The following is a 24,039-nucleotide window of genomic DNA, read 5'->3' as shown; positions in this document are numbered from 1 at the left end:
TATTGCTAAGGGTCAGCCAGCACTGGGCAGCACCACCTGACTTCCCTAACGCTAAGGGTTCACTGCTACAGCGTGACACAACACACTGGCCCAAAAGTGTACAACTGTCTTGTTTCCTTGCTTGGTGCTTGTTCGAATGTTTCGTTTTCAACCAATAACAGAAAATACAAAGGGTATTTTTATTGTTTGGCATTACTCAAAAGTAGGAAAATTTTGAAGATCTCATGTGAATTCAGAATGTCTCTACAGTTAAAATGTGTTGTTTTCTAAAAAGTTAAGGATGATTTGGAATGGAGGTGAAATATTTGAACAGGGCAGTGGTGGCAGAGACGGGCAGATCTCTGTAATTCTAGACCAGCATGGTCGGTCTACACTGTGAAGCCAGGGCAGACCCCCTGCCGATCATAAGATAGTCACTTGTAAACATCCACGATGACACATTTTTTTTCCTTGAAGGTACTATTTTTGCTTAGTAATAAATAATACCTTAATGAGATAAAATATAAATATACAACCAATCTTAAATTTATATAGAGAAAGGGGAATATAGGTGCATCTATCCACATAATTATAACTTCAATGTGGGGTCTGGAAGAGGCACTGGAGCCCTTGGGCTAGAGTTAGAGGCAGCCAAAAACTGCCTACCATGGATGCAAAGACCCAAACGCGAGCCGTCTCTCCAGCCCCTTTATATATATATATATATATATTTATTTAATTACTTTTATTTTTTTGTGTTTAAGTGTTTGTCTGCATGTATGTTGGCAGGCATCACTTGCATGCCTGGTGCCCACAAAGGCCGGAAGAGGGTGTTAGAGCCTCTGGGTTGGAGCTGCAGATGGTCATGAGCTGCCATGTGGGTGCTAGGAACTGAACCCAGGTCTACTAGAAGAGTAGGCAGTACTCTTAACACCGGGACCTCTTTCCGGCCCTGCTTTTTTACTTTGAGACAGGGTCTCTCTTAGTTGCCCAGGCAGGCCTTAAGCTTGCGATCTTCCTGCCTATGTGTCTTTATGTGGAATTTTTTTGTTTTGTTTTGAGACAGGATATCACTATGTAGCCCTAGCTGCCTTAGAACTTGTTATATAGACCAGGCTGGCCTTGAACTCACAGAGATCCAACTGTCTGTGCCTCCTGAATGTTGGCATTGAAGGTGTGCACACCACCACAGCTCACTATTAAGTGGAAACTTGAAGTAGGGGCACAAGAACCAGAGTCCTGGCCTATTTGTAACAGTTGCCTGTCTCATTCTATTCCTGGAACAGTGCCTGTGGCTGTGACAGCAGGCGTCTTGCGCTTCCCTGCAAACTGGGTCAATATATTGTGTGGTTTACTGTGTTGCTCCCCCATGGAGTGAGGCTGACAGGCAATCCAGGCTGGCTATAGCTGCACAGAACATTACAGTGAGACCTGAAGAGAACACCACTGGAGATGTGTGACGTCTCTCTTCTAAATGCTACAAAATGATTCAAAAACCATCTCTGACTTCACCTCTCATTCTAGTCTCTCTCTGTGTCTTCCTAATCGCAAGTAAATGAAACCCCCAAAGTACAGAAGCAGAAAAGCAAGGCACAGCCCTAATCAGATACACTGGGCAGTTCCTCCAGTGCCTGGCAGAATGGCTGAGGCAGGGGACTGTCCCACTGAGCACTTTTCATGGCCTAGGCTGCGGCTGAATCATGAAGCTCATTCTGTCACAGAAAAGGCCAAGTCCTCCCATTATACCACTGGACAGACGCTATCTCCATTGCTCATTCCTCTACCTTCTGACTCCAGCTTCCCTATAGGCCCCCCACAAGACACCCCCTGCCTGGTGCCACCCCCATAGCTCCCAGTCTCCCACCTTATCATCTGTCTGTTTCCCACTAGAAAGCCAGCACCAAAGGCAAAGGATCCTGTTCTCGTCTGCAAATACATCTCACAGGTCGACCTCATTTAACCTTATCTCTGCAGCTCCCTACAGCTCAGCTCCATTAAGGACGCCACCAAGGAGGCTCAGACCATCCTCCAGGCCCAGTATCTGCTCTGTACAAGCTGAACTCAAAGCAATGTCTCCCCAGTGTGGTATGAGGTTGAGACCCTGCATCATCCGAAGTGCTACCAACCAGCAAGGAGATTTCTATCACTAATTAAATCAAGGTGAAAATATAAATGAAAAAGAATACAAAAATGATGAAATTAAAATGAACCCCAGCAGGGCGGTGGTGGCGCATGCCTTTAATCCCAACACTTGGGAGGCAGAGGCAGGTGGATTTCTGGATTCGAAGCCAGCCTGGTCTACAGAGTGAGTTCCAGGACAGCCAGGGCTATACAGAGAAACCCTGTCTCAAAAAACCAAAAACAAAAACAAAAAACAAACAAAAAAACCAAAAAACCAAAAACAAAACCATGGCAGGCATGCTTTTAATCCCAGCTTCGGGGTGTGGGACACAGAGGCAGAGAGAGCTCTGAGTTCAAGGACAGCCTAGTCTACAGAGCAGGTTCCAGGACAGCCAGGGTTAGACAGAGAAACCCTATCTCAAAACAAAATAAACCAGTTCAGCCTCCAAGAGGTGGGTGACAGGTTTGTCACTACACCTCTACAAAGAGGCATGGACCCAGGTGACAAACCTGTCACCCACCTCTTGGAGGCTGAAGTAAACTGCTGTGAGCTCATAGCCACCATGGGCCACACAGTGAAAAACCACGCTAGCCAAGGCTGCACAGGAAGTCGCTGTCTCAAACACGGCAGCCTAGCTACGAGTGGTAATGCTCACCTCGCTCTAGCACTTGGCAGAGAGACAGAAAGATTCACAGTGCAGGGCCATGCTTAGCTACATAGTCAATCCAGGCTACACGAATTGGCCTCAAAACCCAACCAGCCTAAGGTGGTGCACACATTTCACTGTAGCACTCGAGAAGTAGAGGCAGGTAGATCTCCATGAATTCACTATCTCCAAAAACAACAACAACAAAAGTGAAACAAATGAAAAGGAAAGCAAGTCAAAATGAAAAGAACCCCAGGAAAGCGGCGGCCAGGACAGACAGCAGCGGCAGGGCGGATAGGGCTTGGGTGTAACCAGCCAGGATGGCTCCTCAGAGAGGAAAGCAGGAGAAGAGAGTGGGCTGTGAAGAGAGTTGGCAGCCTCACCAGGACCAGCATGTCCTCTTCTCAGGCAGAGGCCAAGAAGCACCTCCCCTGTGGAAAGGACAAGGGGCACTACAGAGGCTATACCATCAGTCCTGGAAGGCAAGGGGACAGTAAGTTCATGACTGAGTCCTATCTGGCAAACGGGAGTAGAACTGGGGGTGACACGGGGTGACAAGACATCACAGACAGCTGTTTGCTGTCACTGGAGATGAAAAACACCTACATGCTCCTTCAGTCATTAAACCAAGACCCGGGCCACTCAGAAGACAGTCATGGTCACCAGCTAGCGAGCTCTCCTACAGACAGACAGACAGAAAGACTCTGACCAGAGAAGCACAGAAGTCCAGAAAATGGGGGCAGGGGCCTTCCAAGTCAAAATGCAAGGACAGCCCACAGCAGAGAGCACACCGTTTCTCATTGGCTGGCGTCCAGCAGAGTACACTAACTAGAAGCCAGGGAGAAATCATCTCACAGGGACATCTCTATAGATTCTTCCTACCTACCCACAGCTCCTGCTGCAATTCCTCCCGGCCTGATGAGGTCTGTCCCATCAACTGCCCAACTCTGAGTAAGCCAATCGAGAGCTCCCTGTGGACAGGACCCGGGAATACTGCTTAGATGGTGCAGAGCCAACCTCACTGCCTGGCACGCATAGAGCAGGTGATCAGCCCAGTGTTCTGCACCTCTGGGGTTCCAAATTAAAACGGGACATTACCTATGAATCTATAATGAGATGGGCAGTCATGATGGAGAATTGCCCATTTTGAACAAAGCAATCAGAGTGCCAGCTGTTTTATGTCTTGTGTGCATGTATCACATGTGCTAGATGATCTATGTGAAAGGCTGCTGGTGACAGGCAGTCTGACCATGCTTACCTGTAAGCCTGCTGTCTCGTGTCCCACCACATCCCCAAATATACTTCCCACGAGTTTCAGGGTATAGAGGTAGAGCAGGTCTTTGAGGCAGAGTCACACACTGTAACCCATTATGAAGAACTCACTATATAAATCAAGGTAACCTCAAGCTCTTAGCAATCCTCCTGCCTCAGTCTCCCAAATACTCAGATACATGTAGTTACTATCATTCCAGGTTTAATGCCAAGATTTTAAAATATACTTAAACATCAAGATATCATTTAAATCCCTGATGGGGTAAAGGCTGCTGTGAGGACTCCAGGGGTCTCAGGTCCTCTCCCAGCCTCTGTGGACACCTGAGATCACAGGCACACACCCACACTCATACACACAAAAATACATACAACAGAAAAGCTGCTGGTAAAAAAAATCTAACTCCTTGCAATCTATCAATTACAGGTCAGGCATATAGTCAGCCAAAGGGCTCAGCCTGCCAAGGCTCAGCCTAGGGCCTGTGCATATCTCCTGGCTGTTCTCTATCTCACCCCTCAGGAAACTCACCCCATTCCCTACTAAGGCCCTTGCTTCGCTCTGCTCACTCACCTGCCTGCCTCTCCACAGTGGGAATGTCACTGGACCATCACAGCGGCCCTCCCTCCTGGCCAGTCCCCATCACACAGGCTGGCTCTCTGCTCCCTGGTCACAAATGCTTTCCCTTCTTCCTGCTTCTCCTCCCTAGAGAAGGGTGGCCGGCACAATAGTCTCAGCTCCTGTCTTCTGCCTAGACAACAGAGGTACCTCATCTGGCTGGCTTCTTGTCACCATGCATTGGTCTCACTCTGATGCTGGCTCCTAATATTATCCCCAGAGGCTGGTGTCCACAACAGACTTATGGGTGAGAAACCACCAAACGGAGTAACGCACGGGACAAACACAGCAACTTCTCTAGAACCACTAGAGGATTCGATGTTCTAGAAACTCCATCCTAAGTGATCCTGTCAGTAATAATCTGTGGTGTGACAGGTAAGAAAGACAAGCTGAGATGTGGAGCTCATAGGCATCCTCAAAGCCCATCTCACCTGGTGACTCCCAGCCAAGCCCTGATGTGTGTGGGGAGGAGAAAGCCTGTGGCTCACACTCCATCACTGCCGACCCTAGCTCCATGGTAGCAAGTCTGATTAAAAAGGACAACACAGGGGCCAACAGTTGACTGTCCAATGGCATGTCCACTGTGAAGATGCTAAATTTATACCCAGCATAGGGTCAACCATAGGGTGGTTACCAGAGCCTAGGCACACATGTATCCACACAAGCGTGAACACAGACCTTCAAAGCTCCACTCAGACATCCTCAAAGTGAGATGAGCACCCCACCGTCTGAAAACAGTCACAGCCAATGCAAACCACACAGTGGGGCCACGAGGCATGCTGAGGGAAAGAAGTCAGATAGATAAAGGACACATTCACATGAAAACCGAGGAATTAAGGTACAGACAGAAAACAGCCCAGGGTAGATACAAAGGTGGGAGGGACTTGCTGTGACAGTCTCATGGGAGATTTGAGAAGGAGGCTCAGGGATCTGTCGCAACTCAGGCTGCCACACACAAGATTTGCACGTTTCACAATAGCTACATTTTGCTTTAAAAAGACAAAGCCTCTGAACAAACGCCAAACTCTAGGTGAGGGTCAGGCTGCACGCCAGTGCGTTAGTGGGAAGTGCGTGAATGTAATGAGCCGACTGCATTCCACCGAAGATGGACTGTAGACAGTGGATGGGGCACACACAGCACACTGTTCGCATGCAGAATAGGTAGGGAATATATAATAACTGTATGCTTTTTTCAGTTTTAATTTTTCCTCATGAAATGCTGGGGAAGGGAAGTAGCTTTCCACACTGCAAACGAGCAGTTGAGAGTCTTTCAATCATGGAGAGCGGGGTTTCCAGAACAGGAAAGAGAACAGTGAACATCAGATGCTTTGGGAATCCAGGAAGTAATGGGCTGTGCCGGGTACTATGGTGCACGCATTGACTCCCAGCACTTGAGAAGCAGAGGCAGGTGGATCTCTGTGAGCTCAAACCAGCCAGGGCTATATAGTGGGCGGGGAAGAATGGACAGTTACAGAACGCTGAGGAGAAAGGAGAGGTGGTGGAGCACGGGGTGGAGCCCACTGACCTACCTCCATTTCTGATGGCTACAATCCCTTGGTAGAAATCTTCAAAGCTGATTACGCCAAGCCCACTCGGGTCCAGGTACTGAGTTAAGTCCTTCACCTGCAAAGGTCACAGGAGAGTGTGTTACCCACAGACTTCACAGTTGGCAGGGCGCACTGGACACGGACTCCGTTACCATTCTACAAAGCAGCAGCCTGCTCACCCAGTTCAGAGCTCAAGAGCTATTGAGACCTCTGACCAAGGAAGCAGAAGCAGCCACGGCAAATGCTCCAGCCACATGGCAGAGAGGCAACCTGGAGGGATCTGCCAGTAGCACAGAGTAGAGTGTTCCTAACCTTAGAAATAACACCCTGGTTCGAAGATGACAACTGAGCTGCCCTGGTGGGAAAATCAGGTGTTGGGAAGCTTTAGAGACTGTTCTAGCATGTTTACTGAAATGAGTTTCTCTAAGCAGTGGCAGTGCCTTAGTGGAAAATAACGTAGGCAGACAGACCCTTGCTACCTACACGTGCATGCTACAGTGGACACAGCTTTTTAGAAAGCAGGTGTAATTACATTATTAAGGGTAAGCTGAATCTCATCAAAGTGTAAAACTTTGCCAAGCCAGATGTGCAGACTGATAGCATTCCAGAGGACTACCTAAAGCCAAGGCCAGCCTGGGCTACACAATGAGTTTAAGGCCAGCCTAGTCTACAGAAAAGACCCAACTCAAAGAAGGGGATGGGGAGTACAAAACCAAAACTATTTGCTTCAAAAGACAACATTAATAAAATCAAAAGACACAGCCAAGGATAGATGAAAGTATTTGTAAATCCTGTATGAATGAGTTGAATCTAGAGTATACAATAAGTGCTAATTTAAAAGAAAAAAGCAAGACACACAAATAGTGAGAATTTGTCTACAAACAGGTAGAAAGATGACTCTGTTGGCAAAGTGCTTGCCAAGCAAGCATGAGAACCTGAGCTGCATCCCCAGTTCCCAGCACCCACATACAAAGCAAGGCACAGCAGTGCCCAGCACTGGGAAAGCAGGCCCAGGACCCCCGGGGCCCACTGGCTGCCGGGCTAGCAGATTGATTAGCTCTGGGTTCAGGAAGACCCTGTCCTGGGCCAGGCAGTGGTGGAGCCAGGGAAATGGCTCCCCAGGCAAGTGGTTGCTACGCCAGCATGAGGACCTAGCTTTAAATCTCTGGCGTCCATGTAAACATCTGGGCACAACAGCACACACACCCAGCTCCAGCCCTGTGGGCCAGCGGGCACAGATCACCGGGGCTTGCTGGCTGTCATCTTAACTCCAGCTTCAGGGAAAGACAAAATGAAGAGCAATGGAGCAGGGCACTGGACACGGAGTTCTCCCCTGGCCTCCACATGCAAGGGAGATTGAGTGAGTGAGTGAGTGAGTGTGAGTGTGAGTATGTGTGTGTGTGAGTGAGTGCATGTGTGCGTGTGTGAGTGAGTGTGTGAGTGAGTGTGTGAGTGTGTGAGTGAGTGTGTGTTGGGGAAGCGAGGAAGACAGTGATTGAGGAAGATAACCAAAGTCAACCTCTGGCCTCTGTATGTGCACATGCACACACAAACATGTATGTATAAATAAACTAATGCACACCTATAGTCTCAGCTGTTGGGAAGTTGAGGTGGGAAGACTGCTTGAGCCCAGGAGCTGGGTTTTTTTGTTTTGGGTTTTTTTGTTTGGTTGTTGTTTTTTTGTTTCTGTTTTTGTTTTTGTTTTTTGTTTTCCAGGATAGGGTTTCTCTGTGTGACCCTTGGCTGTTCTGGAACTCACCCTATAGTTGGCCTCAAACTCACAGAGCTCTGCCTGCCTCTGCTTCTAATATGCTAGGATTAAAGGCCTGTCTGTCTCCCACCTCTATCTCACACACACGCACACAAACGGGCACAAGTATTGGCACAAGAATCCCAGTACTTGGGAGGCAGAGGCAGGCAGAGCTCTGAGTCCTAGACCAGCCTGGTCTACAGAATGAGTTCCAGGACAGCCAGGGCTACACAGAGAAACCCTGTCTCAAACACAAAACAAAGGTCAAGCGGGGCCTTACTGATTGAAAGGATCAGCAACCTGAGACCCAAATTCAGGTCCCAGCGCCCACATCAGGTCCATCACAGTCACGTCTAACTCCAGCCCTAGGGGATCTAATACCATCTTTTGTCCTCTGAGGAATTCTTAAACACGTGGCGTATGCACGCGTGCATGTGGTGCGCATGCACCTAAATACATCAAAGACCCTCTCTACAACTTTTAGTCTGTGTAAGAGTACCTGCCTAGCATGTTTCCCAAGGCTTTGAACTTCAAAGGGAAGAATTCATAAGAAATTCAAGCTGCACAGAAATCAGGTGACTCTGTAGAGGAGCTAGGTTACACTGAGCTTGAGAGAGCAATGGCTCTCACAATGACAGACACTGTAAGCCCAGCAGTCCAAGTGCTGCTAAGAACCACGGTCCCTTATGAAAGGGTTAAAAACCAGGCAGTGGAAGCACACGCCTTTAATCCCAGGTAGAGGCAGGCGGATTTCTGAGTTTGAGGCCAGCCTGGTCTGCAGAGTGAGTTCCAGGATAGCCAGGAGGCTGAGCCAGGTGAATTTCTGTGAGCATGAGGCCAGCCTGGTCTACTAAGCAAACTCCAGAACAGTCAGACTACTACACAGAAGCCCTGTCTTGAAAAAGACAGACAGACAGACAGACAGACAGACAGACAGAAAGAAAGAAAGAAAGAAAGAAAGAAAGAAAGAAAGAAAGAGAGAAAGAGTCAGAAGATGACTAAAAACACCATGTACTGCAGACTGGGTGATCTACAAGAACAGAAGCCTATTTCTCATACTCTAGCCTGGAGCCCCAAGATGGTGGTGCCAGCATCAAGTGTCTGGTGAGAGCTATCCCCTCCATAGGCCAGAGCAGAGGGACAACTTCCACAAGGGCTCTGTCAAGATTTATCTCTGCACCATGGTGGACACTCACATCACAGCACAATCCTGAGTTTGAATTGTAGTGGCACTATGAATTGAGAATGTATTTAAAAGGAGGGAAAAAAAAAGCTGAGCTTAGGCCTGTAAGCACAGCTACAGCAGAGTCAGAGGCCAGAAGACCACACATTCAAGGCGAGACTGGATTACACAGTCAGTTCAAGGCCAGGCTGAGCAACTTACTAAGACCCTGTACAGAAATAAAAAGATGTGCTAGTGAAACGGCTCAGGAGGTGAAAGTTCTCGAACACAAGGTCTGACAACTTGAGTTAACCTGTAGAGCAGGGGAGCAGAGACAGTCAGTTTCCAAAGTTGTCCTGTAACGGACACACACACCATGGGACGGACATATGAATTTTTGAGAATGTGCACACTCACACATGTGTGCATACTTGGGGGACATACACTAAATAGAATTAATTAATTTTAAAAACAGCCTGGGAGTGTGGCCCAGTGCTAGAGTACCTGCCTAGTATGTTCAAGGCCCTGCCCTGAGTTCAATCACCAGCATTAGAAAAACAAAACAGAGTTAATGAAACAAGAAACAAAAGAAAAAAAAAAATCAAAGGTAGAACCAACTGTGGACGTGGGGAGAGAACTCCTGAAATCCCAACACTCGGAGAACCAGGAGTGCAAAGTTACCCTCGGCTATGGAGCAAATTCAAGGCCAATCTGGTTAAAAGACTGTTTCGGAAGGTCTCCGAAAGGGAGGGGACGAGAGAGAGGGAGGAGATGAGGGAAGAGGACAGGAGGAACTATGGTTACATTTTGTAGCTGTGGTCATGGCTTGGAGTTCCTTCAAGAGCACTGTGTGAGAGAAACCTACTACTAAAGCATGAGGAGGCCTGGAAGGACGTGGCCCACACACCCAGCTGTGGAAGAAGCAGGAGTTACTGTGTGACGATGGAAATGTGGCAGCTGGGTGTGGAGCCCAGCAACACAGCTGAGAACAGAGTAGCTATCCAAAACTGCTGTGACCCAACAGCAGGACTCAGGAGGCAATATGGAGAGACTTCCTTCCAGAACCTTTCAGAACAAGAGTTCAGACTGACAACCGCGCAGGGCGTGGTGGTGCATGCCTTTAATCCCAGCACTTGGGAGACAGAGGCAGGCAGATTTCTGAGTTCGAGGCCAGCCTGGTCTACAGAGTGAGTTCCAGGACAGCCAGGGCAACACAGAGAAACCCTGTCTCAAAAAAAAAAAAAAAAAAAAGTAGGTTGCAGATTTGACAACTGCAACAGCAAACACATCAGGTGTGCTTGGGCGTAACTAGGAGATAAGCTGGCCTAGTCACTGTGTGAAAGAAAGCCAGTTAAACAAAAAGGATCTGCCTGCCTGTCCTGAGCACACAACACACCACCACCAGCAGGTGGCGATATCCTGACCCTACTGACACCACCTCCCCTCCCTAAACAAGAATCCAGAGCTAGGACCCAGAGCCAGATATTGCAGCCAAGCAAGAAGAAGCAAAGAGAGCAAAAAAGGGACGGCTGTCCACATCCTAGGGACCCAGATTCAGTTTTTGAGAAGTTTGACAGAGTCAGAAAATGAACTGCTGATTTCATGAAGACAACCAGGACAACCAGTGCTTTCATGGACATGGACCATGCACAGAGAAGACCTGGGCTGCTGGCTCCGTAGGGAGAGGACCGAGGCTGGCCACGGAAGCATGAGGACCTGAGTCTGCTCTCCCACACCCGCATTTTACAAAACTGCAGAGCCCAACAGTGCGCACCTATAATTCCAGCGCCTGGATCAGAGGCAGGAGGAACCCTGGGGATTGCTAGCCAGCCAGGCTGACTGAATCAGCAAGCTCTAGGTTCAGAGACTCTGTCTGGGGGGAGAAAGACAGCCCATGTTAAACACACACCTAAAGGTAGCTAGAAATGTGAACACTCACTGGATATGGATGACATGAGCTGCTGTGAATGGTTATAGACTTGGCAATATCTTAGAGCACTGTCTAGATACACTTACTGACATATGTGGAATTATTTCAAACTTCTGGAGCGGGGGCGGGGCGGGGGGCGGGGGCGGGGCGGGGCGGGGCGGGGGTTGGGCTTTCATGGTAGAGTGCTTGCCTAGCATTCAGAAGTCCTAGCTTTCATGCCCAGCCAGGACTGGGACTACAGATCTTTAATGACAGGACTTGGGAGGTGGAGGCAGGAAGATCAGAAGGAATTCAAGGTCAGCCTGAGCTACATAGTGAGTGGAGGCCAGTCTGGGATATATATGACATTGTATCTTAAAATTAAATAAATATATATTATTTAATACTTATATTTATAAATATATTTTCTATTTAATTTCTATATTTTCTAAATACATTAGTATTATTTATCTAAGATTAAGTAGTAACTGAATATTTAGAACAGATTAGATATGAATATTAAATAAATATGTAATACTAAATATTAAATTATATGTAAATTATACATGTGGGTAAATACAGACACAACTGAATTTGCATGACAGAGTTGCAAGGCTGGAAAGGGTCCACTACCCCCCCTCTTTATATGGATACGTACTCTATAAATAAAATTTCAAAATGAGGGAAGGGGAACAGATGGAGGGTGAACCCTGACTCAGGAGAGACTTGGGCTGAGAGTGTAGTGATGACTATAGAGGAATCCCTCAGCATGGTGAGCAGTTGTGGTGTCTAATAAGGAAGACCCCACCCCCACCCCCACCCCCACCTACCACCTGCTCCAGGATAATATAGGTGTGGCCTTGGTGAAGGAAGTGTGTCACTGGGGCTGGGCTTTAAGGTTTTAGAACTCCATGCCAGGGCCTGCCTCTCTCTCTCTCTCTCACTCTCTTGCTCTCTCTCTCTTTCCGCTGCCTGAGAATCTGGATGTCCAACTCTCAGCTGCTTGCCTGCTGCCGTGCTCCCCGCCATGATGATAATGGACTTACGTCTGAAACTGTAAGCCAGCCCCCAATTAAATGCTTTCTTTTATAAGAGTTGCCTTGGTCGCGGTGTCTCTTCACAGCACTAGAACAGTGTCTAATAATAGCGTGTGAGTTAGGGATGGATAAGTGTGTTTCAATCCTGCAGCTGCACGGGTTCTTGCTGAGGCCATACCTGTCAATCCACAAAGCCTACATAGTGCCAGAGCCTCCTCTGTGAGGGGGCTGGCACTCACAGCAAAGGCAGTGAGCCACCAGAATATCTCACAGAAGCCCTACCCAGGAAAGAAGCCGGCAAACAAGATTCTAGTGCCAACCAGGGAAGGAAAGGACACTGCAGGCCGTTGGGGGGACGGGGACAGGCCTGGGAGGACAGGATACTTCTGACACCAAGCATTGTCTCTGTCCGTCCCCTACCCACACCAGAAGTGAAGGAGAGAGGGGTGCTTCAGAAAAACAGCAAGGGACAGCTGACTGAAAACAGAGCGAGAACAGAGTCCTCCTGCCCCGTGGGGATACAAGTCGAAGTCACAGGACAGGACAACAAAGCAGCCTCAAGCATGGCCAGAGCTCACAACCCATGGCGGCACTACAAGTGCAAGGAGTGATGGCTTCCGTCCAGATGGAACAGCGCCCAGCAGAGGAACAGTGGCAGAACTGAGGGGCAGGCATGTGGAGAAACAAGGAAACAAAGACAGACAGTAGCAGAGACACAGCTACCTCCTCTGGGGACTCCGGCAGGACATCAGAGAGTGTTCAGTGTCCATCATATGCTCCCAGCTCAAAAAGGCAGAATACCAGCTCCAGAATCTACACTTAAGGACACCCGAAAAGAGACCCTGAAGAAATCAGGCCGTCAGGCCCAGCCTACTGTGTCACATACAACTTTAAGTCAGACTCAAAATGGATGACTGGCTCCAGCAGTGCAGAGCCAGTCTCCTCAATGGTACCCAAGGGGCTCCGAGCAGTAGTGTTGATGCTGAGCTTGGTGGTTATGGCATGAATATGAGTGTCTGGCCTGCGTGTACGAGTGAGCACTGTTGTGCGCTGTCCATCATAAGCCATGGCATGGATGCTGGCAATTGAATCTGGTTCTCTGGAAGAGAACTGCTGAGCTAGCTCTCTAGTTCAGAGAGCTGATTTCTTAGATACAAATGAATCAAGGTTATCAAATGCCTCCCTTCTTACTTCACAGAAGCCTTGATTCCTAAGGAAAGAAGTCTGCAGAACCCTGTTGTTTCTGGAAGGGCTACCCGATCCAGAACGACACTGGCCACTTTATCCTTGAGAAGTCTAACACTATCAGCAGCAAAGCGACTAACAGAACACAAGCGTTCCGTTCGCTCTCAGAGATGGCCAAACACTCTTAACCATATCCTTAACTAGGAGCAGGCCCTTTATATAGTACATTAGAATGACCAAGAAGGAATGAAAATATACTTTTTCTTATGGCTTTTGGATTTTTTTTTTTTTTTACTTTTCTCTCTACTAACTATTATTTTTATTTATTCACTTTCTCCCAACAGAGTTGCTCTGTAGATCAGGTTGTCCTCAACCCTGTAGAGATCCTGCCTCTGCACGTACATTACTGAGATGAAACACGTGCAGAGGCAGAGGATCAGTACAGGTTCAGAACAGTACACTGCCGTTCTCCGCCCTGCAGAGTACACACTGTATTTTTTTTTTTTGGGGGGGGTTGTTTTGTTTGTTTTTACTTGAGGGCTAGAGAGATGGCTCAATGGCTAATAACACTGGCTGGTCTTGCAGAGAACTCAGGTTCAGTTCTCAGCATCTACGTGGTAGCTCACAACCTTCTGTAACTCTAGTTCCAAAGAATCTGGTGCCCTCTCAAAGGAAAAAAAGGGGGGCGGGGAACGACACCATCTTACTGTGTAGGAGCCTGGACCAGGCTGGTCTCAAATCAGAAAGATCCTCCTGCCTCTGCCGTCTGAGTGCTTGAATGTGCCACCATACACACTGAATCCCTATCTGTAAAATAAATAACAAGGCTGAGGCTAGCCTGGGCTACCTGCTACATGGAGAGACCTAAACTCCATTTTTAACTTTAAAAGCATCATATTCAGCCACTCAGATAGGTCAACAGGTAAAGACACTGAACACCCACGATGAAAAGAGAACCAAAGCCGAGCGTGGTGGTGCACGCCTTTAATCCCAGCACTCAGGAAGCAGAGGCAGGCGGATTTCTGAGTTTGCGGCCAGCCTGGTCTACAGAGTGAGTTCCAGGACAGCCAGGGCTACACAGAGAAGCCCTGTCTCGAAAAACCAAAAAAAGAAAGAAAGAAAGAAAGAAAGAAAGAAAGAAAGAAAGAAAGAAAAGAAAAGAAAAGAAAAGAAAAGAAAAGAAAAGAAAAGAAAAGAAAAGAAAAGAAAAGAAAACCAACTTCTACAAGTGTTCTCTAACCGTGAGAGGCAGCTGTGCAAATGCGTGTGTGTGTGTGTGTGTGTGTGTGTGTGTGTGTACGCGCCCCCCTCACGCACACGTACACACACACTCTCTGAATACAAAACATTTTTTAAACTTAATTTTCCTTATAATCTGAAGAACAAATCAACTCCCATGGACCTAAGGATGCAAGGATGGCCTAATTCCTTCAACCTGGAGTCCTACTCTTAGTAGGCATCTTAGAAAAGTATGTGACCAGGAAGCAACACTCTGTAAATAAAGCCTTCTTGTAAAGCCCAGCACAGCTGGGAAATTAGCCAAGGCACATAAACCAGAGCAAAGAAGTGAAGTATTAGGACACAAGAGCCAGCACTGAACAAGGGGACAGTCACGACGCTTCAGGGGAGGCCACTTTAAGCCATACGAAATGCCACTGGCTCCTAAAGGGAGAACAGCAGACTGTGTGTCATTTTCACTACAGAGGCTAGCACACAGCTCACTCATCTGAGGACTAAAGGAGCAGAATAAGGGCACTAGCCACGGTTCCCTGGGAGCTAGAGCTCTCTGTGGAAATCACAGCCCATGGAAAAAAACATCTCCATATTCAAATTTGTTGTTGTGAGTGAATCAAAATCTTCAACAAGATGTAATTTACCAGAAACAAAGATTCTGAGGACCCCCTTTTCCTATCCATAAACTCTCCACTGTATCAGCGTGGGCAGGAGAGATACTCTACCGTGGGTGATTTCTGAAGATCGCACTGAAGACCTGGGATACGGGTAGTTCAGTAATCAGTGCCTCCCTAGCTCGCCCTGGGTTAGACACCCCGGACTCTATGAAACCAGGTATTGGTATGGTTCCTCCTGTAATCCCAGCACTGGGGAAGTGGAGAGAGACAGAAGACTCACTAAGTTCCAGGCCATCCTCAACTGCAAAGTGAACCTAAACACACACACACACACACTGACACACACATACATACTCATATACATGCACACATTCATGCACACACATACACGCATGCACCCCACAAAGCCTGCAGTCAGCCCATCTTGCTGTACCCACTTTTCCTTCTAATAAGCTGCCTAAGTGACTAAGCATGCACATAGCAGACTGCCCTGCTGTTCATCGGATGACATCACAGACACCCTGTGCTGCACCAACCTGGTGCCCCACATGGACCAGAAGGGACTAGCACATCTAAATTCTTCTGATCACTTCAAAGCTCAAAGTTGTGGATTACTTCAAGATCTCCATCCCCCTGGTGTAGTTCACTGATAGTTTGCAAGGTTAAAAACTCAATTTCAAAGAAACACTGGTCTAGCAGAGTAAAATCCTTTTGTTGAATTCAAGCAAGCTGCAGGAAAGAGGCATGGAGCAGTCTAGCTTCCCTCCTCAGGAGCTGCTCCTACTTCAAGAGGCCTCTGACTAACAATAAATAAGCCCTGTGCTTCGTGGTTGTAGTCCAGGGTTCCGCCAACTCTCACCAGCTACTAACCAACCTATCCAACAAGCCTTCTCAGCACTCTGCCACCAAGAGGCCGACAGGTTGGGCACAGGGTGCAAAAAACTTCCTCTTAGGATGCTTTGAGTGAGAATCTCCCCAACTGACTCAGCTGTTCGGATACTTGGTACCCAGGTGGTTGGTAGAACAGGATCCAGGGCACACTTTCTCATCTCCCCAAGCAGAATGCAAGGCTGGAGGCGGGTTCGCTGCTTTGTGAGCCTCAGCTTTCTGCTCCCGTGCCGTGCTCTCCCTCTCTCTGCAGTCCTAACGCTGTGGAACGTAAGCTCAAATAAACCCTTCCCTCTGTGAGCTGCCTTGGTCGTGGCAATTATCACAGCAACAGAAAGGTGCTAATACATCTCCTAATTATTCAATGAGGGGAAAGGAGGAAGAAAGACAGTCAGACTTATTACCCATGAGTTTTCAAGCCTTTTGGATTGATTTGTATTCTGAGACATCAGCACACTACACATAACTCAGCCTTCAAGACACTGAGACTGTAGCTTTACAGGTGTGCTTAGGACTTTTCAAAAAGCATTTGTTTCTTGACTGGGTAGGGCAGTCATGCCTGTTGTCCTGGTACTAAGGATGCTAAGTCAGGAGGCGTCTTAGGTTTCTATTGCTGTGATGAAATACCATGACCAAAATCAACTTGGTTTGAAAGGGTTGATTTCATCTGAGTTTGTAGTTCACCATCCAGGGAAGTCAGGGCAGGAGCTGATGCAGAGGCCATGGAGGGGTGCTGTTCACTAGCTCGCTCATTTCCATGGCTCGATCAGCCTGCTTCCCTATAGCATCCAGGAAAATGTATGACAGACTTGCCTATGGGGCAATCTTACAGAGGCATTTTCTCAAACCAGAGTCCCTCTTCCCAAATGACTCTAGCTTGTGTCAAGCTGACATAAAACTAGCCAGCTTATAAAGATTCCCTTCCGTTCCAAGGCTACAGAGTAAGACAGTCAGCCCGGTGGCTCAGTAGGTAAAAAGCCTCTTTGCATCCAAACAAGACAAACTCCGGCTCAATCCCTCAGCCCTGAGGTAACTCAGGAAACTCCTCAAAGTTGTCCTCTTACCTCTGCATGCACATGCACACCACCACGCGCAATTAATAGAATAAACTGTAATAAAAACAGCAGGCTCCATAAACACAAAACAAAGGCAATGTGTGTGTGTGTGTGTTTCTAAACTTACACTTGAAAGTGAGACAGGCAGGTTAAACACTGAATGTGCTCATTTGCAGCTCAGTTTTCTCAGTACAAAAATAGCTTCCTGGCCAGGCAGTGGTGGCCCATGCCTTTAATCCCAGCACTCGGGAGACAGAGGCAGGGGGATTTCTGAGTTGGAGGCCAGCCTGGTCTACAGAGTGAGTTCCAGTACAGCCAGGGCTACACAGAGAAACCTTGTTTCAAAAAACCAAAAAAACAAAACAAAACAAAACAAAACAAAACAGGGACACACCACACCAACTGCCTGTGAGGTTGAACGGAGCAGGCTTTGCAGGGAGAAAGCACTGTCTTACATGGGAAAGGCCACTCAGAGGCCTAGACAGAGGCAATCACATGCTGGAGAAGCCAGGTGTTGAAAGGTTCCCAGCCGTGCCTGTCCTTCAGCAGACCTAAGCTACAAAGCAGTCAGCGCTTGCCCTAAAATAGCAAATGGGGTTTCTCTTACCGGGACTTGAAACGCAGCTAAAGGCTTCGTCCGGCACCTCCCTTAAATTTTCACTTTTTAAATAACATCATGTGTGTGCGCGCACGTGCCACACCACCAAGTGAAAGGCAGAGAGCTTCCAGGAATCAGTTATCCCCTTCTACCATCTGGGTCCTGGAGAGCAAACTCAGTTTGCCAGCCTTAGCAGCAAGCGCCTTTACCCATGGAGCTCAGAGCTACCTTGCCACTTCACCCTCTGCCTGTAACATGACCTTCAGGGGATCTGACCCCACTTCATGCACATAGCATAATAACACAGTCACAAAGACAGACAAACACACACACAAAGCTAGATAGACAGACAGATTGACAGACAGGCAGAGTTTCAGGGGCTGGAAAAATGACTCAGTGGTTAAAAGTGCCTTCAGAGGATCTGAGTTCAGTTCCCAGCACCTTCATAGCAGGTCCCAAATGCCTATAACTTCAGTCCCTTGGGATTCTATATCCTCCTCTGGCCTCCTTGGCCATCAGAAGATGCGCATGCATACATACATACATACATACAAGCAAAACTCAGATATAATATAAAAATAAATCTTTTAAAATATATTTTCTTTAAATTTCAAACAAGCCAGGCACAGTGGTACATGCCTTTAATCCGAGCACTCAGGAGGCAGAGGCAGGCAAATACCTGTGAGTTCAAGGCCAGCCTGGTCTAAAATGGGAGTTCCAGGCCAGTAAAAACTTCACAGAGAAACCCTGTCTTGGAAAAAAGAAAACAAACAAACAACAACAAAAAAGCACAACAACAACAACAACAGATCAAAGTTGAGGTGCATACATCAGAATGGAATCCTGACACACTAATGACAGACACGGTGAGGTGCTTAGAGAAGTGATAAAGTCACTTCCAGCCTCCAGAGAAAGACACAGAGACTTTCTCTAAAGGCAAGGTCATCGCCTCCAAGCTAACCATGAGGGTCAACAGAGTGGGCTTCCTAGAAGGAAGCATGAGATAGCTCGGGAGGCTGGACTGGTTTCAGCCCTACTTAGCCAAGGCATCAAGTCTATGTAATTCTGGTAATTTTTTGAGGAGAGGTGATACAGAGTCTCATGGAGACTAGGCTGGTCTCAAACTCACTCTAGCTGAAACAAGCCTTTAACTTCTGATTTTCCTGCCTCTACCTCCAAGGACTAGAAAGTATAGGCATGAGTCACCACGCCCAAACAATTCTGATAATTATGAAATAACTTATTGATATTTGATACTGATACTGCAAAAAAAATTTGCACTATTAAAATAAATAGTGGAGAGATGGAGAGGTGGCTCAGAGGTTTAAGAGCACTGTCTGCTCTTCCAGAGGTGGTCCTGAGTTCTATTCCCAGCAACCACATGGTGGCTCACAACCATCTGCAATGGGATCCCATTTCCTCTTCTGGTGCGTCTGAAGACAACTACAGTGTACTCATATAGAAATAAAATAAATTAAAAAAAATATTTTGTCTCAGTATAAATAAAGAAACCTTCTCGGTTCACAAGTTTCGGGTTGCTGAGAGACACCAACAGAGTCAAGTCCAGAGTGAACGGCACTGATCTCCAGAAACGACTCCTTTCAGGGGCCTTTAAAATTACAGCACCATGGGCTGAAGAGATGGCTAAGCCGTTAAAAGTTATTAGGGGATCTTCCAGAAGACCTGGGTTCAATTCCTAGAACCCATAGCACTCACATGGCAGTTCACAGCCACCTGTAACTCCAGAGGATCCAACACCCTCTTCTGGTCACTGTAGATACAGAGCACACACTTGATACACAGTCATACATGCAGGGAAAAGACAAATAATCATTTTTTGTTGTTGTTGTTAAAAGGAAAAAGGCAGCAAAGGCAGACAAGGTGGCACATGGCTGTAAGGCTGTGACCTCGGCACACGGGAAGCAGAAACGAAAGTGTCACGAGCATAGTCTACATAGTGCGTATTATATCTGCCCAGGCTACCTGAGATCCTTTCGCAAACAAAGCAAAATACGTAAGAGTTAAGTCACCAAGAATGTCCAGGCACTGGGTGGCCTGTTCATTTCTCCCCACTCAGTGAGCTGTGAAGTGACCATCACATAAAGGGCTTTCATTCCAAGAGCAGAAAATGTTAGCACAACTGACTCCATGATGCAAGTGCCATTCAGGCTATAAAACTCAGCACAGAGACAGCACCACCTGCCAAAAGTCAAAGGAAGACCCAATCCATCAGTGTCCACAGTTCTGGGGAGGTCGCTAACTGTGCTAACCTTGCTTTCTGGCTTCTGTAGTTCTGCCTCTGGCTAACTGCTCTTTATAACTGAAGCCTGCCAACCCAGAACATGTTTCTTGTACTTAAAAGCTCTCCCTGAGACTCAGTGCTGTGCTGGAATCCTAAACACCAGTGTAGTCGTTGGCTGGCTAATAGAGACTTTCTATTGGCTTAAACCCATGTCCGAGCGGTCCAGTATAAAGCAGCTCGACCCACTCAAACTAGGAGGAAATTAACTTAGTAAGCAGTGAAGGAGAACTGGGGGTCAGAGTGGAGAAAGGGAAACAAGGCCGCAGAGGTGAGGCCCTCTATCATGTCCAGAAGGTAACCTGAGAAACACAGGAGGGATCCAAGCCACTGCTGGTTAGACAGGCCACTCGTTGCTTTTTAGGCTGGGTCAACCACCACCTGGGCTCAGCCACCCACCCATTCTCAAGCCCCAATTAAGACACTAGTAACAGTGGAAAGTGGAGACTTCTTCACTTCGGCCACAGTGGGAGGAGTAACAATGAAGGCATCGGTGACTCCAAATCCACCTTCAGATTACTAACACGAAGCTTAGGCATAAGTGGAGGACAAGAACGGGTGACTAAGCACTTGGTCAAATCCCCAACCATCTCCGCCCATCACGGTCTCAGCTCAGATCCTCCAATGGTCTAGTCCTATAAACTTCGTCTCTAGAGGGGACACTGATTCTGTCATGAGTCTTCCAGATCACTTCACCTCAAGAAGTACAGTCGGTCCTCGTGGCCGACAGCCCTCACTGGGGGAGAGGGAGTCTAAGACTGGCCTTCCTGAAACCCGAGGTGACTCCGGGTTTAGAACAATGCCTTGGTTTCTGCGCCGTCAAGCTTAAAGGGGGGTGGAGAAGTTACATGGACACTCCTTAAGGGATTAACATGCCTAACATGCAGAGGTGATCAGGTGACCCAAAGGACTGAAAAGAGACAAAGTGAAGGCAGGGATTCCCAGGGTTTCTATTGACACACACAAGACACCACCTTCACTTCTCTTCCTTGCCTGAGCACAGCCTAACAAAGTCAGTCACTAGAAAACCTAGTGACACAGAAAACAAGTCCTCATGGCTCCCTGACTGCCTTGTCCTCCTGCCTCCCACCGGAAGGGAAACAACCCACCAGGGACCGCCCACCAGGCGGCAGGTCCTCTGCTCCGGAAGCCACTTTCCTTTTGCTATCAACACCCTTGTAGAGTTCCAAAAGGCTCCAAAGGGAATAGAAAAGACTTTCTTCAAGTCAAAGCATGTGAACCCACTCAGATTTTCCCAACATTTTAAAATTATGTTTACTATTTACTTGTTTGAGGGGCTGTGTGCTTACCATAGCGTGAGTGTGAAGGTCAGAGCACAACTTGCTGGCGCCAGCTCTCTCCTTCCACTATTTGAGTCCAAAGGATCGACCACAGGTTGCCTTTATCTAGTGAGCCATCTCACCAGTCTCCAAAGTTTCCTTTTGAGAGTGCTTTAGACCAACCGAGCCTAAGCGACACAGGGGCAGGAGCTGGCCCAGTAACTTCATCTACAGAACAGAACTGTAGAGATTCTGTCAGAGAATTGACTGAGGCCAAAGGACACAACCCTAGATCATCAACAAAGGTTCCACCCCCGCCACCTAGACCTATCACTCTCCCCCCGCAGGCCAGGCCACCTATGCACACGCCATGACAGCCCGATGAAGAGAACAACCAGCTTGGAGTCCCTCACATCTAACTCAACACCAGGATAGTAAGACTGCTCAGTGTGCTGGGCATGATGGCGCACACCTTTAATCCCAGCACTTGGGATGCAGAGGCAGGCAGATTTCTGAGTTTGAGGCCAGCCTGGTCTACAGAGTAAGTTCCAGGACAGCCAGGGCTACACAGAGCAACCCGGTCTCAAAAAACAAAAACAAGAGCTGGAGAGATGGCTCAGTGGTTAAGAGAACTGACTGCCCTTCTAAAGGTCCTAAGTTTGAATCCCAGCAGCCACATGGTGGCTCACAACCATTCGTAATGAGATCTGACGCCCTCCTCTGGTGTGTCTGAAAACAGTTACAGTGTACTTAGATATGATAATAAATAAATCTAAAAAAGAAGAAGAAGAAAAAGTTTTTAAAAGATAAAACTGAGCCGGGCGTGGTGGCGCACGCCTTTAATCCCAGCACTTGGGAGGCAGAGGCAGGCGGATTTCTGAGTTCGAGGCCAGCCTGGTCTACAAAGTGAGCTCCAGTACAGCCAGGGCTACACAGAGAAACCCTGTCTCGATAAAAAAACCAAAAAAAAAAAAAAAAAAAAAAAAAAAAACTGAATACCTCTCACCAAGTACCTTCCTGGTCTCAAAGCTGCCCCTTGACAAACCTCCTGGTAACTAGGGACAGATCTCATATCAGACTAACAAGCTGTGCTAAGATCCAGTAACGAGGGGAGCCCAGCATCTGCCCCACATTCACACACCCCCAGGCTTGGTATGCAGCTTGGTGGAAATGCCTGTACAAGGCCCTGAGTTCCATCACTACGACAACAAAAACAACTAAGTTCAAGCACCCCCAACTCTTAAAGACTTAGTTTTCTTCAGAGGAAGGTCTGGCCTTACAATAGACAGAATTATGTATGGAGGTGTCTCCTTGCCTGCCCCCAAAACTGTCTGGGGTAAAGAGACAAAGAAGGTCCCCTACTCTCCCAGGACCCTCATCCGGTCAGAAGCGCCTCTTTGGATTGCGCCTGGACTGGCTGTACCACCGACTCAAACTTGAAGACAAAGCCCAGTGTTGTTTAACATGCTCTGCAGGTAAGCTGATGCAGCCAAGCTCAGAAGCCTGATTTGTTACTAAGAGAGGCCCAGGTCAGGGCAGACTTCATTGAATGAAGGAGCCAAAGGCCTTGGTTAAATCTGTAATTCCTGCTACCTTCCTATCCTCGCTCCCCAGACCTTCCCAGCAGGAACAGTTTCTAGATCAGACAAGCCTCAAACAGAATTCACAGTTCAAGAGGCAGCACAGATAGTGCCCGGGTGTGGCGGGAGCCTGGAAATCAGACTGCAGCTCAGAGGTCTAGACCCAGAGCATGGTGGGATTTATACCTATGGAGTGAGTCTGTAGTAGAAGCCAGAGAACCAGGTTCAGGGGTTACTTTATTACTATTACAGGGTATTTAAAGTAATTTTTTTCACCAATTACCGGACTTGTAAAATCTGTCAGCAGTTTACCAAACGTAGTACGGAGGGCGGGCGGCATGCTCATTCCCAGTGAAATGTCAGTGGCCACGGCTGGCTGTGCATGCCTAGCATTTGTCGGCTTCGGTGATGGTGAGCACTAGTTTACAAGGCTATCACATTACTGAATGTAATTACAAGGCTAGGAGTAAGTCGAGAATAATGACCCCAGGCCAGTGCTCCTTAGTTCTGGATGTGAGGAGCGAGTGCAACAAAGCCAGCCAGCCTGTTACAGAGCGGAGCTAGCACTAGCAATGCCCACTTGACCCTGTCAGTGTGCCGGGCCTCTGGTCCAGACCGGAGCCTGAAACCCAGCACCATCTGAGTGATTCGCCTGGGCTGAGGGTGGAGCTCAGCGGCACAGTGTTCACTTAGCAGGCATGAACTCCCAGGAACCATACAAATGGGGTGCCGTTTCTCACATCTAAAACCCTATTGCTGGGGGGTAGAGGCAGAAGGGTGTGACCTCCGAGATTATTTCCCATTACTTGGTAAGTTGGGGGCCAACCTGAAATATATGGGACCCAGGAGAGAGAGGGACTGAGAGCAGTGAGTTTCTTTCCCATCAGGGGCAAAGGGATCTGTCTGAACCGTTCTTGATGAGGCAGCCCCTTGACCTTACCAGAGACAACAGCTGGACTCCTACAGCAAAGCCAAGGAACCTCTTTCTTCAAGTGAAAATCTCTGGGAATCAGGGTGCTGCTGTGAACTATAAATCACACCACAGTGACTTCACTGGCCATAGGGGGGAAGGAGAAAGCCTGGAGCTCCTTCACCCTTCACCCTAAGGGAGCTCACGTCTGCAAGCCAATCTCACGTCTGCAAGCCCATCTCACGTCTGCAAGCCCATCTCACGTCTGCAAGCTCATCGATTGCTTTCTCCTCCTGCTACTCAGTTTGGTAGAATGCAGTTTCACGCCTCAGTGAATCTCAAGCTTTCAAGTCACTC

At 47.9% G+C, this 24,039-nt stretch overlaps 1 protein-coding gene across 3 annotated transcripts in view; it reads right to left on the bottom strand.

The window, feature by feature from the left end:
- Rab11fip3 (RAB11 family interacting protein 3) overlaps positions 1-24,039 on the bottom strand; it is a 79,793-nt gene that overhangs the window by 41,001 nt on the left and 14,753 nt on the right. For all 3 annotated transcript variants that reach the window (XM_021186563.3, XM_029470952.2, XM_021186565.3), the window contains exon 2: positions 6,162-6,255. In XM_021186563.3, coding sequence (XP_021042222.1) covers positions 6,162-6,255 — 94 coding nt within the window. The remainder of the gene's footprint in view (positions 1-6,161; positions 6,256-24,039) is intronic.

The sequence above is a fragment of the Mus caroli genome, unplaced genomic scaffold (assembly GCF_978045245.1).
Source record: "Mus caroli unplaced genomic scaffold, Mus_caroli_1 scaffold_18, whole genome shotgun sequence".
Taxonomy (NCBI): Eukaryota; Metazoa; Chordata; class Mammalia; order Rodentia; family Muridae; genus Mus; species Mus caroli.
Note: the sequence above shows the minus strand (reverse complement) of the source record. Positions and strands in the feature narration are given on the sequence as shown.